We start from the raw sequence: 27895 nt of genomic DNA, 5'->3' as shown, positions 1-27895 counted from the left end.
GCTACATTAAAAAAAGTAGAAACGGGTGAAAATAATTTCATTAATAGATTTTATTTAACTCAATACATTCAAAATATTATTTCAACGTGCAATCAGTATAAAAAGCGTTAGTGAGATCCTGTAAATTTTCCTTCATCCAAGCTCTCTGGAATCACGGGTGTGTATTTTACACCGAAAGCTCCCCGGGATTCAGACTGGACGCCGCACCGCACACAGGGCAGCTTGGAGTTCTCATGAGAAGCCACGCAGAACCGTTTCCAGGTGGCATCCACCCCACAGCCCATGGCGCCTGCACTCCCCTGGTCCCATCTCTGGTCAGTGGGGGAGACAGAGCTGCAGCCTCCGGACCCCCTGGTCATCCCCAAAACAGGATGCGTCAGCGTCTGCACAAGGTCAAGGATGAGTCATTCATTCACAAGGAGCCGTGAGCAAAGTTGCGCTAAAGAGTGAAGCCTCCCTATAGGGACAGTGGGCAAGCAGCCCCCCTGGGAGACACTACAGGAGCAGCACGGACCCCAGTGCAGCCTGCGTGTGGGGCCATAGCTTCCAGAACCAATAATGGCCTTCTCTGTACCCCACGAAGAATCCAGATGTACCCAGGCTGCCCAGTGGGCAGGGGCCACAGGGCGCGCTCCCGGGAAGGCATCCTCTTCTTTTGTCCTGTCACCCACCAAACCTCAGAAATGAACCAGAGTTTTGTCAAGGAACTAAGCCCTGAGGACAGGACGCTGGGAGGGGCGGCGAGTCCCAGGATAAGAGGCAGAGCAAGCGGCTTCCCCACCTGAGTGTCAGCCTCCTCATCTATAAACGGGGACAGTCGGGAGAGCCCCGAGCCCCAGGGGTGGCCACGGGGATCAGAGTTGGCTCTCAAACCATCATTAGTGATGCCGGGAGCAACCACGTCAGGGCTGTCACAGGGCTTGATGGGGACCAAACATTAATCACACCTTCGTCATGGACCCCTCACGTGAGGTCTGCTCACCCAGCTCAGAACCTTCCTTATCACCTGAGACCCAAATCAACAGCGGCCACCAGAGGGTGGGGGCCCCTCCCTCTCAAAGACCGGACCACTGCGCCGTGCCCTCCGCGAGCTGACCCAGCGCATCACTGGGTAAGAGGCCCCAAGCCACTCAATTGCAGCCACGATTTCTAGACCTTCTCCCAGTCCGGAACATTGGAATGGACACAGACTGACTCCACATGGAGCCCTGAGTGTCCCTGACCGAGGGACACCACCGTCCCTGCGACAGTGCTCACAGCCCGCAGAGAGGAGTGTGGGCGAGCATGTCAGCCCGCAGCTCACGCTGGAACCCACCGCTTCTTTCTCTCCTTATTCTCGCTAATGTTTATGCCCTGGAGCTGAGACTTGGAAGTCTGGTCGCACAAAGGTGTCTCCAGGCGGCCTTGCGAGGATGCAGACAGAGACGTGGATGCAGACACAGAGGCTGCTTCCCTGTTATGACTGGTAATCAAGATTCATTTTCTCTGACAGCTCTTATCCCGAAAAGACAACCACACACTGTTGATGACATGTAAATTACTTGGGATTTGCAAGTCAATTGCTTTCATGAATATTCATGGATGCGTGATACCCATGCGTGTGGCTCTCAGGACACAGACTGCCTGGGATCCCAGGCGTGCGTCTCGCAGGGACGTGAAAAGGCTGCCAGAGGCCCCTTTCACCCAGATGTCAGCAGGGTCCGCAGGCCGTGGCTGCCCCACGGTGATCCCCACCCGCAGGAGGAGAGATGCTCACTGGGGAACGGGGAGGAGTAGGGCTGCTCTCGCCCTGTTGATCGACCTACTTCTCCTAAACCAAAGGTGGCCACGTGGGGCTCTGGTCTAGACCCAGGGCTCCCTGACCTTGGCCGGGTGGTGGGAGTGGGACGAAGCTGCAGGCCCCCCGGGACACGCACACACCTGGCTCCCCGTCCATCACCCGACACGGGGCGGGGAGCTCCGGGGTTCTGTTCCCCGTGGCCACGGGCACCCAAGGAAAGCTGCAGCAGCCAGTCTGTGAGCTGGACAGTTGGAGGGAGCCTGGGGTCCACCCCCGGGGGAGATGCCTGGCCTTCTGTGGCAGCTGCATGGCCCGGCCGGCCCGCGGCTGACCCACCTGGTGATGGGCCCTGTGCCCCCTCCTGCTTGTGGGGTAAAAACACGCATGTGCGCCCAGTGGGTCAAAGGCCCAGGAACTCAGACGTCAAAGATATTCCTCTTGAACCAAAGCAAAGTGGGTTTGGGTTGGGCCCAAGGCAGACTTCCTGTTTAAACTAACTGCTAAAGCCAGTCGTTGAAGGAAGTTTGGAAATGTCCTGCGTGAAGAGCAGAGGGCCAGTGGCCTTTATTTCCAAATCCTGACACAGGGGCTCCCCACCAGGTGCGGCTCTCAGTGACCTACAGATGAAAGCTCACTGCGTCCTCACCGCAGTCCAGATGGGGAAACTGAGACAAAGGGAGGTTCCCGTCACCCCGAGAGCAAGTGCAGGTGGAGACGTGCATCTAGGCCACCTGCCTGGCTTCCGCTTGCCGCTAGCACCAAAAAAATGAAACACATTAGGTATAAATCTAACAAAGTATGTACAGGATGTATAGATGGAAAATCACAGAACTCTAATGAAAAAATCGAAGAATATCTAAATCAATGGAGAGAGAGTCCATGTTCATGGATAGGAAGACTCAATACTGTTAAGATTTCAATTGTCTTCAACTTCATCTATAGATTCAACCCAACCCCAGTCCGAATCTCAACAAGTTATTTTGTGGACATTGATGAATTCATTCTGAACTTCACAAAAGACCCAGGACAGCTAACACAACACTGAAGGAGAAAAACAAAGTGGGAGGACTGACTACCCAGCTTCAGGACTTACTATGACGCCATCAATTCAGCACGGCACTGGGGAAAAAGCAGACAAAGAGATCAGCGGAACAGAACAGAGAGCCCAGAACTACATCCTCACAAATATAGTCAACTGACTTTCACAAAGGAGCAAATCAATTCAATGGAGAAAGGACAGTCTTTTCAACAAATGGTCCTGGAACAACTGGACAACCATATGTTAAAAAATGGGCCTTAAACCTTAAAAATTAACTCAGAATGGATCATAGACCTAAATGTAAAATGTAAAACAATAAAATTTCTAGATAGTAACACAGGAGAAAAATCTAGGTGAGCTTGAGTTTGGCAACGTGTTTTTGGATGTAAGAACAAAGGCGTGATCCATGAAAGAAAAAAACTAAGTTGTATTTATTACAATGAAAACTTCTGCTCTGCAAAGACACCGTTAAGAGAATATGACAAGCTACAGATTGGGAGGAAGTATTTTCAAAACACGTATCTGATAAAGATACGTGGAGCAACTAAGCCCGCGTGCTGCAACTCCTGAAGCCTACGCGCCTAGAGCCCGTGCTCTGCAACAAGAGGAGCCCCCGCAATGAGAAGCCCACGCACTGCAACGAAGAGTAGCCCCTGCTCGCCGCCACGAAAGAAAGCCTGCGTGCAGCAACGAAGACCCAACGCAGCCAAAAATAAAAAAATATTTATTTTTTTTAAAAAAATAAATAAATAATTTAAAATAGATAAATAAAATGGGCACAAAATTAGAGGATTAAGCACTTAGCAAGGGGCCACCAGCTGCGTCTGTGAACAGGTGACCCTGCCTTAGCGCATGTCCCCCCGCGCTTTGTCCCTCTGATGACCCTCTGTCTGTGACGTCCCCCTGGCTGAGGGGCTCCTTCCCTGACTCCAGGCCCTAGCCCGGAGGCAGATGGTGCAAGACCGGATGTGTCTGGGCCGGTGGCTCCAGGGGCCCCTGAGGGGGACCAGCGGCCTCTGACAGAGCTGTGGGAGAGGTCAGCCCCTCCTGCCCTTGTAGGTGGCGGCCCCCAAGTCCTCCAGCTGGATGCCAGGGAGCAAGGGGGCCCTGCTGTTCTGTCCCCCATGCCCTGAGCCTCACCCTCACCAGCTGCATCCTGCCTGCCGCTGCCCCCACTGACTGACCCCCTGTGCCCGCCTGGAGCCTGCCTGGGCCAGCCAAGCTTAGGACCCGGACCTCCTGGAAAGATACCCACTGTTGGGGGAGCAGAGGCCCCTGAGTCCCTGGGAGGAGGGCAGCACTCTGATGGAGTCACAGCACCCGGTAGAGGCCACTGGGGGTGGGGAGCAGTGGGGTCCGGGCAGGCGGTGCCCTCCCACCTGGGCGCAGCGTCGCCGGGAGCCCTTGTCTGCAGCCCAAGGGCGGGGCCTGATGTTGGGCCAGTCCAAGGGGTTTCCGCATTCGCCACCCAAGCCTCAAGCCCGTCCGGGACAGTGTTCATCCACCAGCTAGACCTAAACCCTAACCTTCCTGGCCACGCCTCTGCCCTGCTCAACAAGCTCTCAGGTGGGCACCAGGGGCCACTTCCCTCCGGCGCTTGGGGGAGGCCCAGTCCTCGTCTGCCTGCTCCCGACTCCTGGCTTCAGCACGGAAGTCCCACAGCCCAGGAAGCCCTCAGTCCCGAGCACACGGGGACTGGTCACCCTTCTCAGGGCTACAGGGGCTAAGCTCCTGCGGCCGCCCTTCCCCCATGCACGGCCAAACTGGGCTGAACCTGGTCCCACAGAGGGGTCATGGGCTGTCCCTGCGTGGAGTCAGCTGCCCTCACCCCCGGCCGCAGCGGGCGTGACGCCCCGGGTGAGCCCTCGGGCTCTGGCACGCTTCCCTGTCGTTCAGAAGACCTCTCCTCCCCCACAAACTCCCCCGCCGTCGGTCCCGCTGCCTTGCACCAGGGGCCGGAGGCCCAGGCGGGGTGGGCTCTGTCTCCACCCTACGGACAAGGAAACCGAGGCGTGAGAGTTCAACCGCCTAGCTGAGGCCCAGGGCTGACATCTGAGGCCTCGCGCGTGCTCGCCGGGGCCCGAGGGCTGAGGCTCCTGGAATTTTCACGGCAGCCCGGGACGCAGGTGCCATGCTTGTCCTTGCATCCGTGGGACCAGGGCATGGAGGGCTGGATGCTCGAGGTCCGCGGATGGGCAAGCTGGGGTGCCTGGTCCTCTGGGGCCAACGTGCCTGCGTGGTACCCCCGAGGACATCACCACAGCTGCCCCCACCCCCGACTCACTGCTATAGGCACTCCTGCCCCACCCGCGCCGAAGCATGGCCGCCCGTCTCCTGACTCATCACCCTGAACTCCACCCTGGCCGCTGGCATGTGTCACAGACCCGCTGAACTCTGCTGCTCGTGGCTGTGCCTGGGCGGGGACCTTGGACAGAGGTGCAAGCCCCGGGTGGACAGCACGTGTCCTCCGCTGGGCCGGGGCGGTCTTCCGGTGTCCCGCAGGTCCCCTGCGCTGTGACAGGCTGCAGGTGCTGGCCCTGCTACAGGCCTGTGTGACCTGAGTCACTCCTGGCCCAGACATGCCCGATGTGAGGGTGACAGCCCAGCCCCACCTCCGGGCAGGACAACCTCTGGGCAGCTCCCGTTCCAGGGCGCCAGTGGGAGGGGCTGAGGCTGGACTTCTCCAGAGCCCCTCACCTGCCACCCCTGCTGCCCCAGACAGCTGCTCTCCCCACCCTCCCCGGGCCCTCCCGGGGGCTGCAGGCAGAGCAAAGAAGCTGACCTGGGCGAATCCATGGGCTGCAGGCTGGGAAAGGCGGCCGAGTGTGCGTCTAGGCACCGACAACTCTCAGCATCGATTACCTGCCAGCCAGGAGCCCCCAGGCACGGATGGACGAGGGCCAGACAGTAGGACAGTATCTCTCTGACCGTTGTCGGGAGGGGCGGGGTCAGCAGGTGCCTCAGGGGCCCCTCTCCAACTGGCACCGCAGGTTCCCTCAGGATAAAATCCACCCAAGACCCTTCTCTGCTGAGAGGTGTCTCCATCCTGAGCCCAGGGCCCTGCTGAGAGGGGCTGTGGTACAGCTGCCAGTGCCCGGCCGAGCACCTGCTGGCCCGTCCAGGTGGGCCTGGTGGACGCCCCTCTATTTTGAACGAGGAGCAGGTGTTTGTCCCCAGAGAGACTGCCTTGCAATCTGCTCGGCAGAGAAGCCCAGCCTCCCAGTCAGCCTGCCCGCCCTTCACGGATGTTCCTTTTTTGTTTTGTCTTTTTGAGCAAGACGTGCACATAGAAATAAACTTCCACTGTGCACACACTACCTTCTGCAGAGCCCTGGTCCAGCCAGAGGGAAACGGGCCCAGGGACCGGTCGGCAATCAAAACCACAAACGCCTTCAATTCACTGAAATAGAAACAGCTTTGCAGAGGGGATGTTGAGAAACGAGCCCTCTGCAGTTCTTAGAACCAAACATAAAAACTCGCAGGAGCAAAGCTTCGGTCAAATGGAAGCGTTGCTCGCTCTTGCGTTGAGCTGTCCGTCTGCCCCCTCCCACCCGCCCCCCCGAAACCTGGCAGCTTGCCGACCAAATCAGATGCCGGGGAGTCAGAGCTGCCTCGCTTGCTCTGCCCACGTTCCTCAAGGAGGAAGTGGAGCCCAAGGATGGCTACGGGAATTGTGGGGTGGAGGGATGGAGGGCTTCCTGGAGGGGGCAACCAGGGGCCCAGCTGAGCAGGTGGGGGGAGGTGAGAACATCAGTGCCAAGGAGCCCAAGCCTCCGTCCTGCCGGCCAAAGCTCAGATGCTCAGGGAACCTGGGGACAGCAAACCACCCCCTTCCCCAGACTTGAAAGCCCCTCGGCCCCTCCTCCAGGAAGCCCTCCTTGCTTTAGGAAGCCTGACACTGCTTGCAGATCAATCTCACTCTTCCTTGTCCTCACAGGGAGCCCTAGGAGGGGTGCAAAGAGCCGACTGGCCCTGTTTTGGCCAGGCCGTGGGCTTTGGGCACTCCTGCGGTCGTGCCGGGCCTGGCACTGTCTGCTGTGACAAGGGGTGAGCAGCGCCAGGAGCTGGCAGCTGGGCTGGCCCTACATCGGTCACAGCACTGGGGGGCCCAGGGCACAGAATACAGATGCTCTGTCCCCTGGTCTGCTTTGCCGGCCCTCGCCCAGGAACCAGACTGGCCAGTCTGAGACAACATCTCCCCTCAGACTCCCGGGCAGGACGGGTGGCACTGAGAAGAAACTCGGGGCAGCTTCTTGGGCAGCCCCGCCCCCGCCCTGGGCAGTGCCTCAGGTCCCTGCTGGCCCCAGGAAGCTCCTGCAGACCGAAGTCCGCCCTGGATGTTCGCCTGGGTTCCCGGGGTCCAGGGGCCATCTGCCGCAAAAGCTTTCGGCTAGAGATTACGACTGGCCCAGGGTCCATCTCTTCCGGCTGGAGGTGCTTCCTCCAGCCACCCTGGACACACGTCCTTGTGGAAATCCACGCCCAGCTGTCCCGTCTGTGCTGCCTACTGTAGTCGCTTTGTCGCCAGCCAGGGGCTCAGAGCCACTGCCCAGCGGCCATCCGCAGGGACGCCCGGAGCCACTTGTGCTGAATGCCGGCAGCCTTGTGGAGCGCAGCAGTCGGCTCCACACCTGCCTGGTTGATGGGCCCTGTCACAGGGAAGGAAGCCACGGTCCGAGGTGGTGACGGCTTTGCTTATTTTCAGGGGCAGAGGCTCACGCCTTGCTGCACTCCAGCACTCGGACCCACCTGTTCACGGTAAACTCCGGGCGGGATCTCCCTGTGATCCCCACTCCCTCCCAGCCCTTGCTGCTCCCTGATACATGGAGATTCAGGGGCTGTGCCCACGGACTCAGGAGCCGTGCTGGGAGGGCAGACGGCAGAGGCAGCTGCAGAGAGAGGAGCCCGCGGTGACAAGTCTGTGGGGCCATGTGGGCACAGAGGCCCCGTGTCTGACCCTGGGCCGAGGGGGCTGCACGAGCTCCCGTTGGGGGCTCGATGTGACCTGACCTGGCTTCACGAGATAACGCTTCCCGATGCACTGGATGGTGTCTCCGGCAACTCCAGGAGCACTGTAGCCTTTGGGAGCAGTGAACACAGGTGACACCAAAACCCTCTCCGTCCTACCAGGCACTCCCAACAAGTACCAGCGCCCGAACCTCCAGCCCCGTTAGTGGAGCCGGTTTCCCGACTGGACTTAGAGGGTCGGATGCACACACAGCATCTGGTTTCCAAAGCAACCCCGGAGGTGACGGTGTGACACCCAACACCGGCAGAGATACACGACGGTCACGAGCATCGTTCAGCATCTGTCACCTCCTTTGGTAGCAAGGGACAAGCAGACATCCCAGCTTGGACTGTGGGCGCCCCCATTATTTGTGGAGATGGAACTACCTGACCCCCAAGTCTGTAAACTGACGAAGCCCCTGACATTTGTGAAGTGTTTCTGTGTTCCAGGGGCCACATTGCATGGGAGAGTGAGAGTCTCCCGGGACCCGCATGCGGGTGGCCAGGGATGCCGGCTCCGTCTCCCGGGGGGTGGGGGGCACAGAGTGCAGAGAAAGGGGTCATAAGGGGCCTGTGCAGCCCCAGCCCCTCTGGGGGGTCCTTCATCAAGAGCCCTCCCTCCTGGGCTCCACGCTCTGACAGCAGTCGTTTCTCCAGGGCAGGAGAAACAAAAGCAAATTTAATTTATTGGCAATAGAAGTGGGAGTTCCCAGGCAGCTGTGGCCCGAGCTGTCGGCTCCTGGAGACCAGAGCCTCCCTGGAGGTCCGTTTCCGTCTGAGTTCTGGCACGTGGGTACTTGGGTTTCGACTGTAGTTCCTGCACCGTGACTCCAGCTCACAGTTTCTGGGAGGGTGGGGGGAAGTCGACCCAGGGGTGTCCCATCTCTTTTGCGACTTAGTTAAAAAGGTCAGGGAAGGAGTCCGTTAAAACTCAGCAGGAGGCCCCCCAGAAAGGGCTGGAATTAGCTCTAAATGCTATAACTGTCAACCAGGTGCTGCCCTTGGGCTGCCGGTGACCCCAGACCACAGGTCACTGTCTGGCAGCTCCCTTCAATCCCTGTCAGGGGCAGGACAGGGAGGGGAGCTTTTGCTCTTTTGAGAACCACCGGGTCCCCAGGGGATGGAGCAGGGATTTGGGGGCTTGAGGCAGAGCCACCAGGAGCCCCCCTGTGCCCAGGCCAGGGAGCCCAGTGGGTTGGGAGGGTGCCCACGCGCTGGGCTGGGGGGCGCCGGGGAACTGCCCGCAGCCTGGCCTCACTGCCGCCGCCCCCTTTTCGGCTCACCCTTGGGCCAGCGCAGCCTCCTGACGGGGTCCCAGTGTCCATGCCTGCACCCAGGCTGCCCCAAACAGCAGAGCCATCTCACCTGCTGGGGCCCAGGTGGAAGCCCAGGCCTGTTCTGCACACACGTCCCCTCGGCCTTCACATGGCCACTCGGAGATGCCTTTGCAGACCCTGACCCAGGCTCAGGGACCCCACAGGGTTGCTAAAGGTTTCAAGCTCGGAGCAGAAAAGATGGACCCTGGAGCCCCAGACCTCACCACACCCTTCCTGCCGTGGCTGGTTCTCCCCATTTGATCCGCTCAGCTGTCAGAGGCACCTGTCCCACCACAGCAGGCTCCCGTGTGCTCATCAAGTCCACCGGAGCTCAAGTTTGGCTCATCATGGTGTCGGACAGGACCTGGCAGGGAGCAGCCAGCACTCCAGTAGGCAACGTGAAGAGCTTGAGCCAAGGGGTACCTGACAAGGTGTGAACAGGTGGGACTCCTGACAAGGTGTGAACAGGTGGGACTCCTGACAAGGTGTGAACAGGTGGGTCTGCCTGACAAGGTGTGAACAGGTGGGTCTGCCTGACAAGGTGTGAACAGGTGGGTCTGCCTGACAAGGTGTGAACAGGTGGGACTCCTGACAAGGTGTGAACAGGTGGGTCTACCTGACAAGGTGTGAACAGGTGGGACTCCTGACAAGGTGTGAACAGGTGGGACTCCTGACAAGGTTGGGCAGGTAGGGCAACTGGCCAGGCCTAGTGCAGGATCCTGAGGCTCCCCAAGGGAAGCCCTTTCCACCCCAGGCCCGAGGGCCAGTGACGGAACCCACGGCCGTGGTGGGAGACGGCGCCCACTGCACAGCAGGGAGGAGATGGGGCAACACAGGCCGCGAGCTCACCTGCCGTCTCCCTCTACTCCTCCTGCACCTCCCACGGGCCTCACCTGGCTGGACTGCTGGGCCCTGTGTGTCCAGGCCCTGGCGGGACAGAGAAGGTGGAGGGATCTGGGAGAGGGGACAGGAGGACGCTGCTGGCATGTTGCCTGAGGCACCTCTTCATCTGGGTGGTAAGATGGGTCCACAGTCCCAGCCTCACAGGGTCACCACGGGGGTCAAATGAGAACATGTATGAAAGGCGGTTCTCGGCCTGCCTGGCCTGTGCCCCTCTTCCTCCCCCAGACCCCAGCCCTACCAGGGCTGTGTTCGCGCAGGGAGGCCAGAGGGCATCTCCTCTGCTGAAGACACCCAAGGCCCCGTCTTGGCTGTCCTGGGACTGTCCAGGGCTCTCTCAACGGCGGCCTGTGAGGTCTGTGTTCAGCCCTCTCCTGCTCCTGCATTTACCAAGGGGCCCCGTGCTGGCCGGGGGCTGAGATGATGCGGGCAGGCAGCCCACAGGGGCCAGCCCTCTGTCCGCAAGAGCTGTCCTGTCCCGCGTTCTGCCTCTGCCCTTGGAGTGTGGTCTAGTGGAGCTACTGGTGGCCCCCAAAACATACGTCCAGTCCTAACCCCCAGAACCAGTGAATGTGACCTTGTTTGGAAAAAGTGTCTCTGTGGATGCAATTAAAGATCTCAAGATGAGGTCATCCTGGAGTGGGGGGGCCCTAAATCCAAGGACAAGTGTCCTTAGGAAGAGCCAGAGAGGAGAGACACAGACACAGGGGAGAAGCCACGTGAAGACTGAGGCAGAGACGGGGGGGATGCGGCCGCAAGCCCAGGGCCGCCTGGGCCTCCAGAAGCTGGAAGAGGCAGGAAGGACCCTCCCCTGGGCCCCCGGAGGGCGCCTGGCCCTGCCCACGCCCTGATTTTGGAATCTGGCCTCCAGATCTGTGCGAGAATAGATTTCTATTGTTCCGAGAGGCCTGGTCTGTTGCTGGTCTTTGCTGCTGTGGCCCCAGGACAGTCAGCCCCCGAGACCAAGGAGTTTCCCACGGTCTCCGTGACAGACAGAAGCACAAAAGGTGTTTGGGGTTAGAGCTTTTTCAAAACATGAAGACCCGCCCCTGGTGGTTTTGACTGGAACCTTTCTGAGCGTCTTCTAGCTGCCCTCCAGATCCGACACTAAAGGAGGTATTTTTAGTACATGAGACGGCATCTCTTAAAACAAGCTGTCAGGAAAATGAATTGCAGGAAGTTTAACTGGTGTTCACCCTGTCTTAGTGCCTTGCAATTATCCACCTCGAGAGTCTGCAGGCGTGTTTGACAGGGTGGGGCCTCAGAGGCGCCTCGCTGTTCTAGGAAAGCCCCCCTTGGCTGGGATTCGCTGTCTGTTCGCCGCCAGCTCGCCGTGGCCGGCTGCTGTTTTTTCCCATCTTCTGGGCCTCTGAGCGCGCAAAGAGCCCACTGTCCTCAGGGCCCCCATGAGCTCGGCGCCCCCCAAGCCCCGGGCCTGCGTGCGGCCACTGCCCTCACATGTCCCCTCCTCCTGAAACCCCGTGCAGCCCCCGGCAGAGCAGATGTCCCCGGCTGGGGCTCAGGTCCACCTCAGCAGAATGAGCCTTGGCACTGGGCGGAATCTGGTGCCCAGGCGTCGTGCCAGCCTGTGGGGACAGAGGGGCCTTCGGGCCGGCCGCTCTCCCTCCTGCCTCCTGCAAAAGCCACGTGGGCATCGCCGCAGGCGTCGGCACAGGACCCGCCACGACTCAGCTGCCTGACCCCTTGCTCGTGGGGTTCTCCGTCCTGCCTCCTGCCCTGGACGCTGGTGCCTGTGCTCCTGACCGGCTGTCCCCGGGAGACGGGCAGACCAGTGGGAGACCACCGGAGGGTGCTTTGTCACAGCTTGGCCCTGCCTCCCCAGGCCCATCCCTGGGGTGGGGAGAACAAAGGGGTGATGTCACGGGGCTCCCCACACTGAGGACAGTCCAGAGTGGGGTCTCCAGACTACGGGTCCAACAGGATCCCTGGGATGGAGAGATCCGTGCCCCCACCCGGTGCACCTTCTTCTGAAGGGTCCCCAGGAGGGGCTGGCAGCAATGGGAGCGGCCGGTGAGCCCAGATCAGGAGCGCCCGGGAGACAGGTCAGCACAGATGTAACTGCTTCTCCCCCATGCCCCCTGCACAGTGCTTCTGACCATGCCCATCCCGTCGGGCACAGAGCCCAAAAGGGACCGGTTCACAAATGAGTGAGTCTTTGATTTTGGCTCCGGACCAGCATGTCCTGGATGGCTCTACAGACGGGGCTCCGAAGTGACACGACCCAGATGTACTTTTACTCCCTCCTGACCCTCGGGACCTGGAGGTTTGGGGTCCTGCCAAACAACTGGGAAGTTATGCTCTGGACCGCAGTGTCCCACGGCCTGCTGTGAGCAGTCACTACTTAATAGCTCCTCAACAGGGTCGATTCCCAAACAGCCCCAGGATTCTCTGAACTTCAGGAGGTTGGAAGTGGTGTGTTTTTTTAAACAGAGGAATCCTTTTTGGATTACTCACTGAAGAATGCTCTTAACCTTTAAATATGTCCAGAGAGAGTTACTGAAATTTACAATAAATCCACCTTTTAACAGACAAAGAGCTAAAAATGTTTAAGTCCAAATAATGTTGCACTTTCTCCACAAGCCTCAGTACAAGATTTACTCAGATGCAGTGGCTGTCTTCAACGTTATGTTTCCAGGATAACTGTGTTTCTTTTCATGTATTCTTTCGCAACATTATTTTAATAATCCCTTTGAACCAGGTCTTTTATCATAAGCTGCCTCAGATATTTTTGAAAGCAGGCAGTGTTTAAAATCCACAGATGACTTCCACGTGGGGTACTGCACAAGCTCTCCTGTCATAACCTGTACAGTTGTACGCAATTTACCAGGCGATTGTTTTCAGACACAGGGCAAGCCACAGGGCGCGACTGTGGCCCCTGAGAGCAGGGAAATCACAAGGTGGGCCCCACTGTCACCCAGTTCTCTTCCTGGGGACACTTTTCTGGCTGTGGCTTGAGGAGCTGGGGTCTGGGCAGAGCATGGCTACTCCAGCTGAGGAGGTGGAAACCGGAGCTTGCGGCTGCAGGAGGGGCTTCCACCTGCTGAAGAGGGGGACATGCATGCCCGCGGTAGGGTCCTCGGAAGCCTGCGGGGGGCCTTCCTATGGGTCTGGGCTGGCTGGCGTGTGTGCACAGACTGAAACCTTGAAGGGCTTATGGGAGGGCGGCTGGCATTCTGGCAGAGCTGGAGGGGAGAGGAGTGCCCTCCCTAACACACCGAGTATCCTGCTGAGATGCCAGCAAGTCCACACCTTAGTAGTAAGGACCATGCCCTGGAGGAAGGCCAAGTCTAGACCCACCCTAACTAAGCCTAAAAGCAAAGGACAATATCGCCAGTGGAGACTGAGCCCAGACTTGAATCCTCCCAGGACAGGAGGGCTGGGCTTTCCACAGAGCTGCACTAGTGAGGCGTAAGCCCAGCCTCCACGAGTTCACGATAATCAGTCTGCAGCTGAACGGCACTAAAACAAGAGCCAACACTCTTCAAGGGAAGAAAGTAGAATCCAGAGTCTTCAACGTGTCATCTACAATGTCCAGCGTAAGCAAAAAATTACTAGGTATGCAAAGAAATCAGACAACGTGACCCACTAATAAGAAAAAAGGAGGTCCATGAAAACAGACCTCCGGGTGAACAGTGAGCGTGAGAAGTGTCAGGTGTGAAGGGGTACGATATGAACGCTCACCAAACTTTGATAACGTAAGGGTGCGTGTTGATAGCCCGAGAGCAGCCATTACAAGAACAGATTCAGAGAGGTAGACCTCGAAAAGTCAGTAGAGGGCTTCCCTGGTGGCGCAGTGGTCGGGAGTCCGCCTGCTGATGCAGGGGACGCGGGTTTGTGCCCCGGTTCGGGAGGATCCTACATGTCGCGAAGCGGCTGGGCCCGTGAACCATGGCCGCTGAGCCTGCGCGTCCGGAGCTTGTGCGCTGCAACAGGAGAGACCACAACAGTGAGAGGCCCACGTACCGCAAAAAGAAAAGTCAGTAGAGGACCTAAACCGGATACTCTGGCTTCCCAGCCTGAGGACTAAGAAAGTGGAGCATGTGGGGAGGAAATCTCAGCAGGTGAGAGCTGGCAAAGGGTCTGTGCATTAACTGACACCAATCGTGGGGTTACCATCGACCCGCACACACACGGACACACCCAAAGAACCAGAGCAGAGCTTCCGAAACCTGAACTGTGATATAAACCACCTCCAAGATCTAAGACTACACCCCGAATGGTGCCCATAGGGGGAAGAGCAGAAGAGCACAGTCAAGAACCTGAAAACAGAACTGACATTGGAATCACCACCAACAGAGAGTGAGACAGAACTTCAGTTCTAACTGGGCTGATGGCTAAAAGAAAAGAATCAATGAAAAACGTCAACCTTCTGCGGAGGATTTTAACATAACCCCAAATACCACAACGGTATTGAAGATGTTTGGGAAGTGATCCAAAATCACTTGACATTGAAAGAACCAGAGAAATATGGTTAACTCTCAAGGAAAAGACAATTCGTACACGCCACCCTCGAGAAGACTCAGATGATGGGATCACCAAAGACTTGACAGAAGCTACCGCAATCATGCTCCCTGAGGTAAAGGCAACCCTCCTGAAATGACCGAAAAGATAAAAGTTCTTAAAAGAGAAAAAGAAGCCATGTTAAAAGGACCGATGGAAACTTTAGAACTAAATAATACAACATTATCAACCACGTTGACCCTTACGGAATAATACACCCGACAACAGCAGAATACATGTTCTGCGCGTGTGCGTGTATCACCCGCCAACACAGACCATTATCTGGGACCAGAGCACACACAGTAACACCGTTAAAGAACTGATATCGTGCAAGCGTGTTCTCTGAACATATGGAATTAAATGAGAAATCAATAACAACATGTTAGCTGGAAAATCGCCAAACATTTGGAAGTTAAACAACACACTTCTAAAAAGGAAGCTCTTTCTAAAGAGAAATGAGAAAATATTTTGAGCTGAATTAGAACACAGCATTTCAAGGGTTTTGAGGTGCTACTAGAGCAGTAGTTAGGAGAAAGGTTTTAGCATTACATGTTTATATTATAAAAGAATTGAAAGAAATCCCAGGTCTTGAATTAATTGTCTAAGCTTCCACCTTAAGAAATCTAGGAAAATAAGAACAAATTAAACCCAAAGCAAGCAGAGAAATGAAATGCAGTTAGGAGCAGAAAGACAATTTAAAAAATCAATGCAATCAATAGCTTGTTCTTTACAAAGAACAATAATATGGATAAACTCCTAGCCATACTCTGACCAAGGACAAAAGAGAGAAGACACAGATTACCAATACTAGGAATGAAAAAGGAGATATCATCACAGACCCCACAGACATCATAAGGATGATAAATGAATACTACAGACAACCCTATGCCAACTTAGTTAAAATGGACCAATTCCTTGAAAGACACAAGTTGCCAAAACGTACTCAGGAATAAATACATAACCTGAACATCCCTATTAAAGGAACTGAATTAGAAACGTTCCCATAAAACTTCAGGCCCAGATGGTTTCACTGGAGTAGTCTACCAAACCTTTAAAGAAGAAATAATACCAATTCCACTCACTCTCTTTCAGAAAACAGAAGAGGCGCCAATACTTTCCAACTCGTTTCATGAGGCCAGAATTATCTTGATACCAAAACCAGACAAAGACGTTACAAGAAAAGAAGAGTATAGACCAGTATCTCTCATGAACACAGACCCAAAATTCTCAATAGAATATTAGCAAGTCAAATCCTGCAACATATGAAAAGGATAATACACGACCAAGTAGTTTGTCCTAGGACTGTGAGACTGGTTCAACATTAAAGTAATCAATGTTTTCCACCGAAACGAGGTACCTAGTATACCCAAATTCACCGAGACGGAAAGGGAAGTGGTAGTTTCCAGGGGCTGGAGGATGGGTGGATGGGGAGCAGCTGTTTAAAGGGTTTCTGTTTGGGAAGATGAAGAAAATTCTGGAGATGGATAACGGTGACGATTGCACAACAGTGTGAATGAACTTAATGTCACTGAACTGTGCGTCGGAAAATGGTAAATTTTATGTAATGTATATGTTACCACAATAAAAAATTAATATCATTCACCATATTAGCTGACTAATGAAGAAAAGCCACACGATCATACCAACAGATGCAGAAAAAGCATTGGACAAAATTCAGCGTCCATTCATGATAAAAACTCTTAGCAAACAAGGCATAGAAGGGAACTTTCTTCACCTGATAAAAAACATCTACTAAGGGCTTCCCTGGTGGCGCAGTGGTTGAGAGTCCGCCTGCTGATGCAGGGGATGCGGATTCATGCCCCGGTCCGGGAAGATCCCACATGCCGCGGAGCGGCTGGGCCCGTGAGCCATGGCCGCTGAGCCTGCGCGTCCGGAGCCTGTGCTCCACAACGGGAGAGGCCGCAACAGTGAGAGGCCCGCGTCCCGCAAAATAAATTACAAAAAAACAAAACAAACAAACAAACAAAAACATCTACTAAAAACTTAAACTAAAACCCTCATACTTAATTGTAAACACTGAAGACTTTCTCTCTAAGCTCAGTAACAAGGCGAGGACGTCTTTTCTTCCACCCCTATTAAATATCATACTAGAAGTTGTAGCTAGGCCAGTAAGGCAAGAAAAGGAAATTAAAGAATTGGAAGGGATGAAATCACACTTTCTCTATTCACAGACAACAACACTGTCTACATAGAAAATCCCAGGGAACCTACAAACGAATTTCTAGAATTAATAAGTTGTTATTATTATTATTATCACGGTTACAACGTCAGTAACTAAAAATCAATCACATTTATATATACCGGCCATGAAAACTTGGAAATAGAAAAAAATTTTAAGTACATATATAATAATTCCCCAAACATGAATATTTAGATACAAATGTAACAAAATATGTGTAGGATCTCTGTGCTGAAAACTACTACTGTTGAAAAAATCAAAGACCTAAATAAATGGAGAGACGTAGTGTAGTCATGCGTTGGAAGAGGCTCAATGTTAGGATGCCACGTCTCCCCACATGATCTGTAGATTAACACAATCCCAATCAAAATCCCCGCAGGCTTTTTTGTAGATACTGAAAATCTGATTCTAAAATTTATGTAGAGAGCAAAGGAACTAGAGTAGCCAAAACAATTTTGGAAAAGAACAAAGTTGGAGGACTCGTGCTCCTTGAAAGACTTCCTATAAAGCTACAGTGGTCAAGACTGTTGGGCTGGGGACAGTACAGACACATAGATTAAAGGAACAGATGACAGTCTGGATAGACCCCCACACATGAGGTCAGGTGATTTTTTAATTAAGGTGCAAAAACACTCCAAAGGAGAAAAGATCATCTTTCACAAGCGGTATTGGTCGTGGATATATGTCTGCAAATAAGGTACCTATATCTCACACCCTACAGAAAAATTAGCTCAGATTGGAGCATAAACTTAAGTATAAAACATAGAACTATAAAGATTCCAGAAGAGGAGAGAGAAGAAAACTTAGTGACCTTGGATTAGGTACAATACCAACAGCTCGACCCATTAAATGTTTTGGTAAGTTGGGTTTCGTCAACATTCCTACTTTTTGCTCTGTGACATGCAACGTTAGCAAATACAAAGATGAGCCACAGAAGGGGAGAAAATATTTGCAAATCACATATCTGGCAAAGGACTTAGATGCAGAATATACTTTAAAAACTCTCAAAAGTCAACAATAAGAAAACAACCCGATTTTAAAAATAGGCGAACTATGGGAACAGACACTTTGCCAAAGAAGATACACAGATTCCAAGGAAGCACCTGAAAAGATGCTTAACGTCATGAGTCACTAAGGAAACGCAAATTAAACCCTCAACAAGATACCACCACACTCCTACTGGAATGGATAAATGAAAACAAAACCACCAAACCAGACACTGACGATGCCAGGTGCTGCCCGGGATGCAGAGAACTGTCTTTCCACGTTGCTGGGGGACATTCGAAATGGCAAATCCACTTTTGGAAAGGTCTGGCAAATTCCTATAAAGTTAGATACACTGCTTGTATGACCCAGAAATCTGCCTCCTAAGTGTTAACTCGAGAGAAATGAAAGCATGTGTTCACACGCTGTCCTGTACGTGAATATTTGCAGTGGCTTTACTCATAACTGCTCAAAACTGGAAACGACCCAAATGTCTTTCGACCAGCGAATGGGTGAACAAACGGTGGAACATCTGTGCGACGGACTCGTACTCCACGCTATTGATACAGGGGACAACATGGATGAATCTTAGGGCATTACGTAATCAAAGGAAGCCAGGCTCAGAGGTTCCACGTACCTGGCGTCGGAGTCAGGCCCAAGGCCGTCGGAGGGGTGGGGCGGGGTGGGTGAGGGGATGGGGGTGTGCAGAGACTCCACGGGCGACAGGACCGGGCTCTCTCTTTGGTGGTGGTGGTTACAGGGCTCTATGTATTTGTCAAAACGCATAGATGTAAACAAAAGGAAAATGATTGTTACTGGATGTAAACTTAAACCTAAGAAAACAGAAAAGCCTGGATCTGGGATCTTATCATTTTTCCACCTTCCCCGTAACCAGCCGGCTCTCGGTGATCACGCGCTCAGAACGCCGCAGCAGCTTCCTAACCGTCCTCTCTGACCCCCGCTGAGTTCTCAACAAGGCAGACAGAATGGTCCCCTGAAACGTATGTCACATGGCTCCTTGCTCAGAGTCTCCCGTGGGGCCCATTTTTCCCGGATAAGGGACACTGCGTGCCCTACATGATCACCTGTTACGTCTGGTCCTGCCCTGGGCTCGCCTGCTTGGCCACGTCGCCGTGGCAGGTGCCGGCGGCCACAGTCCTGTACCTGTTGCTCCCTCTCCTGGAAGCTTCCTCCCCAGATGCTGTCACACCTGCCCCTACCTGCCGCTGTGAGGCCTCTCCTGTTCACCTTTTCTCTGCTGCCCTCCTTACTATCTACCATTTGCATGTTGTACTTATTTATTTTGCTAATTGTCTGTCTTCTCCGCCGGGATGTGTACTTCACGGGGCGGAAACCTTTGCCAGTTTTGTTCCCTGCGGGACCCGTGGTGCCTCACACACGATGCTCGTTGAGTAGGGGTGGAAGGGGGTGAGGGAGGCGGCTGTCATCACAAGTGACAGGAGGGGATTCTTCATGCACACGGTGCTGCAGAGACCTGGCTCAGGCCCTCGGGCAGCGAATGCTTCTTGGAGGAGCTGGACGGATGCTGAGGGCGGACCCTGAGCCTACAGGTATGGGAACAATGCCAGACCCAGGGGTTTCCTGTAGGACCTGACGCGTGCATGCAGACCCCCAGGGCGGGACTGAGCGTGGACCACAGGATCAGCTCCCAGCTCCGGCACGCAGAGCTTTCTAGGGAGGAGACGGGCTCTTGTTCCCCTAAAACGGCGAATCAGAGGGCCCGTCTCTCCCGATGCCGCGTTTTGTTGTGTGTGGGCCCCTGAGCCCTTCCTCGGCTCCTGGACCAGCCGGCAGGTGAGGAAGCTGAGGCACAGACGGTCACATCGCTCGCCCAGGCCCTGCAGCTGCCCGTGGAGAAGCTGGGATCTGACCTCGGGTCCTGGGCTGCCACAGGCGAGAAGCCCCAGAGGGCCCCTTTCCGGGCTCCTGGGTGCACTGGCCTGGCCACCCTCCCCCTCCCGCACCAGCCTCGGGGCATGAAGCTGCCCCCACAGGTGCACGTGTGTGAAGTCCCCAAAGGGGGCAGGGATCGCAGCAGGTGGGTGGCTCCACCTGGGCCCCTTGCGGGAGCAGCAGCCCGGGGCCGGTGCTGGGCCTGGCTGGGATGCCCCCACCCTCTCTGGGCCTCAGTTTCCCCTTCCTCTCGGGGCCAGGCTTTCACCAGGGACGGCAGGGGCCAGGTCTGATGCCAGGCATTGCCGGGTCGGAGCGGGGTTCTTGGGGACCAGGCAGCCGCCACAGCTGGGCACCACCGCTCCCCCCACCCCCAGGTGCCAAGCACCTGCCCGGTTCCTGGCGGTGATGCAGCGGGCGCAGGGCAAGCGGCTGCCTGGGGCCTTCCAGCTCCCCAGGAACGTTCCTAGGACCCTTTGGTTCTTTCCTGCCCAAAGGCACCCCACCCCCGAGGGAGGACCCGGCACCCAAACAGCCTTCACAGGACGAGGCCTTGGACCCTGAGCTTTCATCTCTGACTGACTCATGGAGACACGGTGTACGTTCACCGAAATCACTCCTTTATCTAAGTTCCGTGAGTTTTGATACACGCGCCCGCAGCACGGGCAAGACGCAGAACATTCACCACCCACTGCCGACACCCCCCCCCCCCCGCCTGTGCCCAGGTCACGCGATCAGAGTCGTACAGTCGGGGGCCTGTTGAGGCTGGCTTCCGTCCCCCGGCACGGGGCGTGCACTCCTGACCACTGCATCTTAGAGACCAAAGAAAGGCTTGAAATCCCGTCCGACGAAGGCCTGGTGCAGCCACACCCTAGACGGACAGTCAGGGCGGGAGGGGCGGGGCAGCTGGGGTCCAGTGGGGACACAGTCTCCCTGGGGAACAATGGGAGAGCTCTGGAGATGGGTGGTAAAGCTTTATGTTATGTATCTTTCACTCTAACAGAAAAAAAGAACAAAAGGCTGGTGATTCCTCTCCCCTCGAAACAGACGCTCGATAACCAGGCGGGACGTTTGCTGCTCCTCTGCTGGAGGGAACGGAGGCCTCCAGCACCACCTGGCCCGGCCTCACTGTCCTGCTGCTGCCCGTGGGAGAGCACCCTGTGCTGGCCAGAGCCCCGGTCCCTGCGGCTGAGACTCCAGACGCGGGGGACGGGCTGCCGGCCCGAAGCTTGAGGGCGTCCCCTGGGGCGGCCGCTCACGGGGGTCCCTGCCCTCCTCACTGCCGCGGAGCCTCAGGACAGACCCTGTGCTCGTGCAGAAGCGCAGCAGGATTTTGCCAGACCGAGGAGTCCCGTCCCACGTCAGTACAACACACGCGCGAACCGTGGACCTCATCCAGCCACTGTCCCAGCAACAGCCTTTCTGGACCAGGGTCTGATGGGAAACCATGCCTTGTGCTCAGGCGCTGTGTCTTTAATCCCCTTTAATACAGAACAGCCCCCCGGCCTGTCTTGGACTTTCACGATCTGGGCACCTTGTGAGCACAGGGCAGCTGCCTTTAGAACATCCCTCAATTTCGGGGACAAAGAGATACGTGGAGGGTCCGTTTCTGGGCAGGGGTGCCGTGTCCTCAGTGCGTATACAGCAGGAGGCCCACGATGGCCCCAGTCCTGGGGGCGCTCACTCTGGCGTCTGCCCGTTTCCCCAGTATAACGTTCCTCTCGGGGGCCTGTGACTCGCCCAACTTCAGCCATGAGTAGCAGCGTCACTGAGGCCGAGTCGGCTGCAGGGGAAGCAGCGGCGGCTCCACGAATGGGGCGCCAACAGGTGGATGGATGGGGGAGGAGGGCACCGGGCGCAGCTGGTGGCACAGGACAGAAACAGAGAAAATGATCGATGCCCTGATTTTACTGGAACCAATTTTCTTCCACTTTGTGGAGACGGGTCTCGGCTGCCTCTGCCTCCGCGGAATCACGTCAGACTTTAATGGCCTTGGCGCTCAGTACACCGCCGGGTCCATGTGCCCACAGACACGAGCCCCCCCGGCACGAGCCCCGCCCAGGGCCAGCCCCCCTCCTGCAGCCGGGCCCGAGCCCAGCGAGGAGCACTGCTGCCGGCGGCACTGAACGCGGAGGCAGACAATGAGGCCGCGCTCCCGGGGTGGCCCCCCCCCCCCCTCGCGCAGCTGCTGCCGGGGCCACGGGGCCTGGAAGACGGCGACCACGAAGTGACAGCCGAGAGCTCAGCCGCGCCGACGCGGCTGCCTTAGGGCGGCCTCGCTGGGGGGGGGTGTGCAGATGCCCTGTGGTCACTAATTCACCCTTCCCAGGGCGCGGCCACGTGCAGAGGGGCTGCTGTGACCTGGGAGCCTCCTAGAGGTCCTCTGTCGGCCCGCCCTGGCAGAGCATTGAGCTCCCAGGAGGGGGACACCTACCCCCGGCTGAGCCTCACGAGGACTGGGTTTACGCACGCTGCCCCAAGGACACTTGCCGGTGACTGCACGAGGCCACCACTGTGCACTCACCACCGCTGGGCACTCACCACCGCTGGGCACTCATCACCGCTGGGCACTAACCACCGCTGGGCACTCATCACCGCTCGGCACTAACCACCGCTGGGCACTCATCACCACTGGGCACTAACCACCACTGTGCACTCATCACCGCTGGCACTCATCACCGCTGGGCACTAACCACCGCTGGGCACTCATCACCGCTGGGCACTAACCACCGCTGGGCACTCATCACCGCTGGGCACTAACCACCGCTGGGCACTCATCACCACTGGGCACTAACCACCACTGGGCACTAACCACCACTGTGCACTCATCACCGCTGGCACTCATCACCGCTGGGCACTAACCACCGCTGGGCATTCATCACCGCTGGGCACTAACTACCGCTGGGCACTCATCACCGCTGGGCACTAACCACCACTGGGCACTAACCACTACGGGGCTCTAAGCTCCACTGGGCACTCATCACCACTGGGCACTCATCACCGCTGGGCACTAACCACTACGGGGCTCTAAGCTCCACTGGGCAGTATGAAGCATAAATCCTGGACCAGGGCGCTGGGCGCTCTGCCTGCAGGTGCCCATCAGCATCGAGGGCTGGAGGTGACCCTATTCCTGGGGCGTCTCTGGCTGTGGCCCAAGGTCTGGACTCTGAGCTCACGTGCCCACCCACTGCAGGTGTGGCCCCCAGATCCTGCCCCCCCCAGAGGCACAGATGACTCTGTACTTTGGAGGGAAAGGATCCCCTTCTAGTAACTGAGCTCTGGAGACAGCCAGTGACGGGGACAGGAGGGCCTCTCCCACTAAGGCCTCCTCGGGTCGCTGCCCTCCCGGCCAGCTGCCCGGTCAGCGCCCAGTACACGCTCACAGGATGGATGGACACGGGCCCCACCGGACCCGCAGCTGCGACACAGAGCCTGTGATGGCAGGACCTCATCACGCTGAGGTCAGAGCACGAGGCCAGGCCTGAAACGCAGTGGACCAGACACGACCAGGGTCAGCCCACCTGTGTGGGGACCACTGCCTGCCCTGGGAGATGCCTGAGTGAGCAGGGACAGCGCTGCCCAACAGGGAGACCCCACAATCCCTGGCACGTGCTGTCTTCCACTCCAGAAGTCGGCCCTGGGCCCAGCAGTCTGTTTAGGAGGATTGAATCCAGTTCCCTCTGGGGTCCAGGGAGGGGCCGGACCGTCCTCGGGCAACGTGGCAGGCCCTGAGGCCTCCTCCTCCCAGACTCCCCCATTGACCTGAGGCCCAGGGTCTGGGGCCTTCGCTGGCCTGCAAGGCCCTGTCCTCACCGTAAGCTCCTCTGGCCCCCTGTCCACCCCCAGCCCCCGGCTACACGCCCAGAACATGCCCAGCTGTGGCCAGCAATGACAATTCCAAGCGGCTCAGAAATCTAATCACTGAACCACCTCGTTTCTAAACACGACTTCGTTTGCAAGTGTCCAGGACAGAATCTCACAGGTGTGGAGGGCTGACAGGCCTTGTGGGATACAGTTGGGCTGGGAGGGGCCCCCGTTTTGGAAGGTAGGGTCATTTGATTGGGCAACGTCGCCCCACGTCCAAACGTGGCCCATGAGAGGCAGACACATGGAGGCGGGCACCCAGCCCCTCTTTGGACAGATGTCACGGTTCAAAAACCGTGGACGTCGGCCCAGATCTGCCAGGTGGCCCAGAAGCCCGTGTGGGGAACGTAAAATCCCCCGGGGAATCCTCTCCTGGGTGGCGGCTGGCGGTGCAGAAGAGACGCAGCGGGGAGCAACGCCAGGGCTGAGCTCCCCCGCGAGGAACGTTCTTTCAGGCACAGGAAGCAGCCCGCATGCAGGAGCCCAAGAAGCCTCGTGGGAGCCGTCAGCATCAGAGGGAAGGGCACCTTCCACAACCGGCCCGTCAGTCTCTCCCAAGCACATGGCCAAGGCCTTTTAAAAAAAATGGAAACTCTGATCTCTGAGGGCGCCAGGAAGCCAGCAAGTATTGAGTAAACTCTCGGCAGTGCCACAGCTGCGGGCACAAGAGCGGTCCTTCCGCAGCGCGTGCTACAGCTGCGGGCACAAGAGCGGTCCTTCCGCAGCGCGTGCTCAACAGACACCTGTCTAGTGGACGCATGAGCAGGACACGCCCCGGCCCACATCAGCATCACAGCCTCTGACCAAAAGGATTCCTGGGAGTGGCCCTTTGGGAGGCGAGGCCATGTCACTGAGGTGTCTGGTTCCATGACCAAGAGAGAGTGAGGATGCTTTGGGGGGAGGCCGTGCTCCCTCTGCTCTTGTTGTTTTTTCTGGATGATCCGAATGCCGGCTGCTCCTGGCTGAGCCACAGGGGCCAGAGCGGGCAGGGGTCTGAGGGGAGCATCCCCTTGGAGGGCAGTGGGCACTGCTGACCCCGAGCTGCTGACCTGAGCCGGACACGTCCAACCTTCATAGGCAGGTGTCATGGCTGCTGTCCCCCAACCCCCCAACCCTGGGCACAGCCCCTCGAGACCTCACAGGAAGCCGGGAGGCCATTCCCACTGTTCACTGCATCCGCCCTGCTTGCCACTGTTTCTGGCACAGGAGAGGCATCAGTAGAGAGGCGGCCGCCTCTGACTCATCTCCCCGCCGCACGTGGCTGCCGGGGCCACTCCATGCAGGGACACCCGGAGCCACACGTTTTCAGCACAGGCGACGGGGGACCCGAAGCTTAATTCTGCCCACCAGGTCCATCTTGGTGGTGGCTTGTGGAGGGTCAGCCGCAGCCCAGGGATGGACATGCAGACGGCATCTCTTGCCCCCCAGCACGCCAGCTCTCCTACCCTGGCACACCCGTCATACTCAGAGGCAACAACATCAATTCTGCTGGGAAGCTGCGGATGGCTCAGGCATGAAACGACAGCCAGACGGGACAGCCCAGAGCGCCCACCCCACCCCCACTCAGCCCAGCTCCTCCTTTCCCATCCCACCCTGAGATGGAGGATGCCCCCCCACCCGCCTTCACGGCTACCCACATTCTCAGGCCACGATGCCGTTGAAAGCGGTGTCTCTGCCAGGACCTGCTCCCATGGACGCCCTCCTCCTTCCATTTCGGGGCCCTGCCTGGAATGTCCCCGCCTGAGAAGCCCCTCCCCAGGGTCGGAATACCCCTTCCTGGCCAGGCCGCCTCGTCCAAGCCAATTCCCCGGGGAGGGCTGCCCCCTGGGTTCCCGCGCACTTCGCCCAGACCCTCAGAGGACCATTGGTCACCCGGCTCCAGTGTTATCCACCTTACATGGGCCCCCCGCCTGCCACCACGCCTAGTACCTTAGGATTTTCCAACAGAAACAGCGTCGACACCACCACCACCAGTAAGAGTGCTTCCGAGAGCTTCTCCACGCCAGGAGCCAAACAAGCACTTCCCACACCTTCTCCCTTGAATTTCCATCTTCAGAGGTGGGGGGCTGTGATTGCCCCATTTCACAGATGGGAAAACTGAGGCTAAATTAAGGAACTGGCCCAAGACAGCATCAGGCCAGGAGGCACAGGGGGAGCAGATCTGGTGGGGGCGGTTCTGCTACAGAGGAGACGGACCACAGGGCCTTTTGGGAAGCTGATGGAAGGGACTCTCTCCCGAAAGAGGCCGGCACCAGCACACACAAGGTTACCCTGCATCTCGGGGAACATGGAGACAGCTGAGGTCCATCCACGGACGCCCCTCCCCTGGAGAGGTCACTGATCTAGGGCTCCAGCCCCCTTTGATGGAAGGAGGGGATGAGATAAGGGGGGCTGAGACCTGGCAGCCCTGGAGCGAAAGGGGGGAAGAAGTGGGGGTCAGGCCGCTCTCAAGCCCCACCCCTCCTGCCGCACCCCCCCCCCCTTCCCAGCTTCCCAGGAGTAAACTTCCTTTGGGACACTTCTCCAACTTCCTGTACCCAGAGGGTACACAGACCAGAAAGTACTGTTGGGGTGAGGGAAAGAGACGCGTTGAGGCTTCCCTGAGGGGGTGCCTTGGACCCTTGCCCCCAGGGGAGACCCTGGCCTGGTGCCCTCCGACTCCTGCTCCCCTGAAGAGGCCGCTCACCTGGATGACGACCTTGACCTTGGCGGTGCCCACGATGGGCGTGCACACCAGGCCACCGGGGTGCTGGCCGTCGGCGCTGCGGTTCTGCTGGCCCATGGTGAAGAGCATGGGCACGGCCAGCAGGCCAGAGGCCAGCCAGATAGCACTGATGAACTTCTTGGTGCGGCTGCGGGACATGAGGGTCTTGGCCTTGAAGGGGTGGCAGATGGCCAGGTAGCGTTCCACACTCAGGCTGGCCACATTGAGGGCCGTGGCATAGGTGCAGGCGTCGCGCAGGAAGTAGTAGCCGCGGCACACGGCATCGCCGAAGGCCCAGGGGTGGTGCACCCAGATGAAGTTGTACAGCTCCACGGGCATGGCCAGCAGGAGGATGAGCAGGTCAGACAGCGCCAGGCTGCCCAGGTGGTAGTGCACCGTGCTCTGCAGGTTCTGCAGGGACTTCTTGCGTGCCAGCGTGAACGCCGTCACAGAGTTGCCCACCGTGCCCACCACAAAGAGCGCCAGGTACACGATGGTCACCAGCACCTTGGAGTAAATGTCCGTGTTCACGTCCAGGTCGCTGCTGGGCGCCGCTGGGACGGGCTCTGACAGGTTGCCGGAGCTGTTGCCGAAGCCCGGGGCCAGGAGCGCCGCCTCCAGCCCCGATGGCGGTAGCAAGAAGGGGTCGCCAGCCTGGGAGACCCGTGGGCCGGGCGCCGAGCTGTTGAGGTGCATGTCCCGCGCGCCGGGCGGGGTGGGCGCGTCTCAGGCAGGGACAGAGCAGAGGGAGCCCGAGGGGTGGGCGTGAAAGGCAGAGGGGGCGCGCCGTCCAGCCGGGAAGCGCCGACCCCTGGTCCGTGCCAGCCTAGAGCGCTCGGGGCTTGCACTCACCGGGGGCTGCGCGCTTTCCCGGCTTCCTCCGAATACCAGACCCCACGGTTCCTCGGCCCCGGGGCGGCAGCGCCGGCTCCAGCTGAGAGCGCCTGGCTGGCCGGGGCTCGGGCTGCGCGGGGCGAGCCTGTGGTGCCGAGCGGAGCGCACGCCTGGCTGTCCGGAGCGCTCTCTCCTCGCTCGTGCTCTCCGCGCACCCCGCTCCGCGTACCTCCAGCCGCGCCAGCACCCTCCCGGGCTCCGCGCCTCCCCTGAGCCGGCGGCGACTGGCGCGCCCAGCCGTGGGGGACGCTGGAGGGGAGAGGAGGCGGCCCCAGCCACTGTCTCCGCCCCTCAAGGGGGCAGGGCTGGCTGGTTGCCCCCGCGCCCTCGCAGGGCCCATCCGGGCTGTGGGGAGCGCCCCAGGGACCTGGGATTCCCGCGGGGTGCGCAGGGAGTGTCGGCTCTTTCCAGGCACCCTCCTCAGGCAGCTCGGCCTCCGGGCCCAGGTCTTCCCAGCTTCTTATGCCCCGCCTCCCCAAGGGAACTGCCCCGGGTCGCCTGCAGCTCGCTAGGTGGGGGAGAGGAGGTGAGGGGGTGGGGGTCCCAAGGAGGAGGCCTCCTGCTGGTATGGCTGGGCTGCCCCTCCTTCCTGGGGTGCCCACGGGGCGCCAGAAGCTGGGTGCCCAGGGGAGCTCTGGCACAGTTAAGTGGCGGGTGGGGAGGAGCTGAATGGGGGAGCAGAAAGCAGAGAACAAAGCAGCACTGGTCCCCCGAGCGGGCTGGGCTCCTGCGCCTGGCACCCTGTGGGTGGCCTTGTGCCACTGTGGGTGCA

General features: G+C 57.8%; 1 protein-coding gene across 1 annotated transcript in view; it reads right to left on the bottom strand.

The window, feature by feature from the left end:
- Positions 1 to 26925, bottom strand: part of NTSR1 (neurotensin receptor 1) — a 46476-nt gene extending 19551 nt beyond the window's left edge. Inside the window, exon 1 of the mRNA XM_004310713.1 lies at positions 26212 to 26925. Coding sequence (XP_004310761.1) covers positions 26212 to 26925 — 714 coding nt within the window. The remainder of the gene's footprint in view (positions 1 to 26211) is intronic.
- Positions 26926 to 27895: the final 970 nt, after the last annotated feature.

The sequence above is a fragment of the Tursiops truncatus genome, chromosome 15 (genome assembly GCF_011762595.2).
Source record: "Tursiops truncatus isolate mTurTru1 chromosome 15, mTurTru1.mat.Y, whole genome shotgun sequence".
NCBI classification, from domain to species: domain Eukaryota; kingdom Metazoa; phylum Chordata; class Mammalia; order Artiodactyla; family Delphinidae; genus Tursiops; species Tursiops truncatus.
The sequence above is the reverse complement of the archived record's forward strand: the minus strand, read 5'-3'. Positions and strand labels throughout refer to the sequence as shown.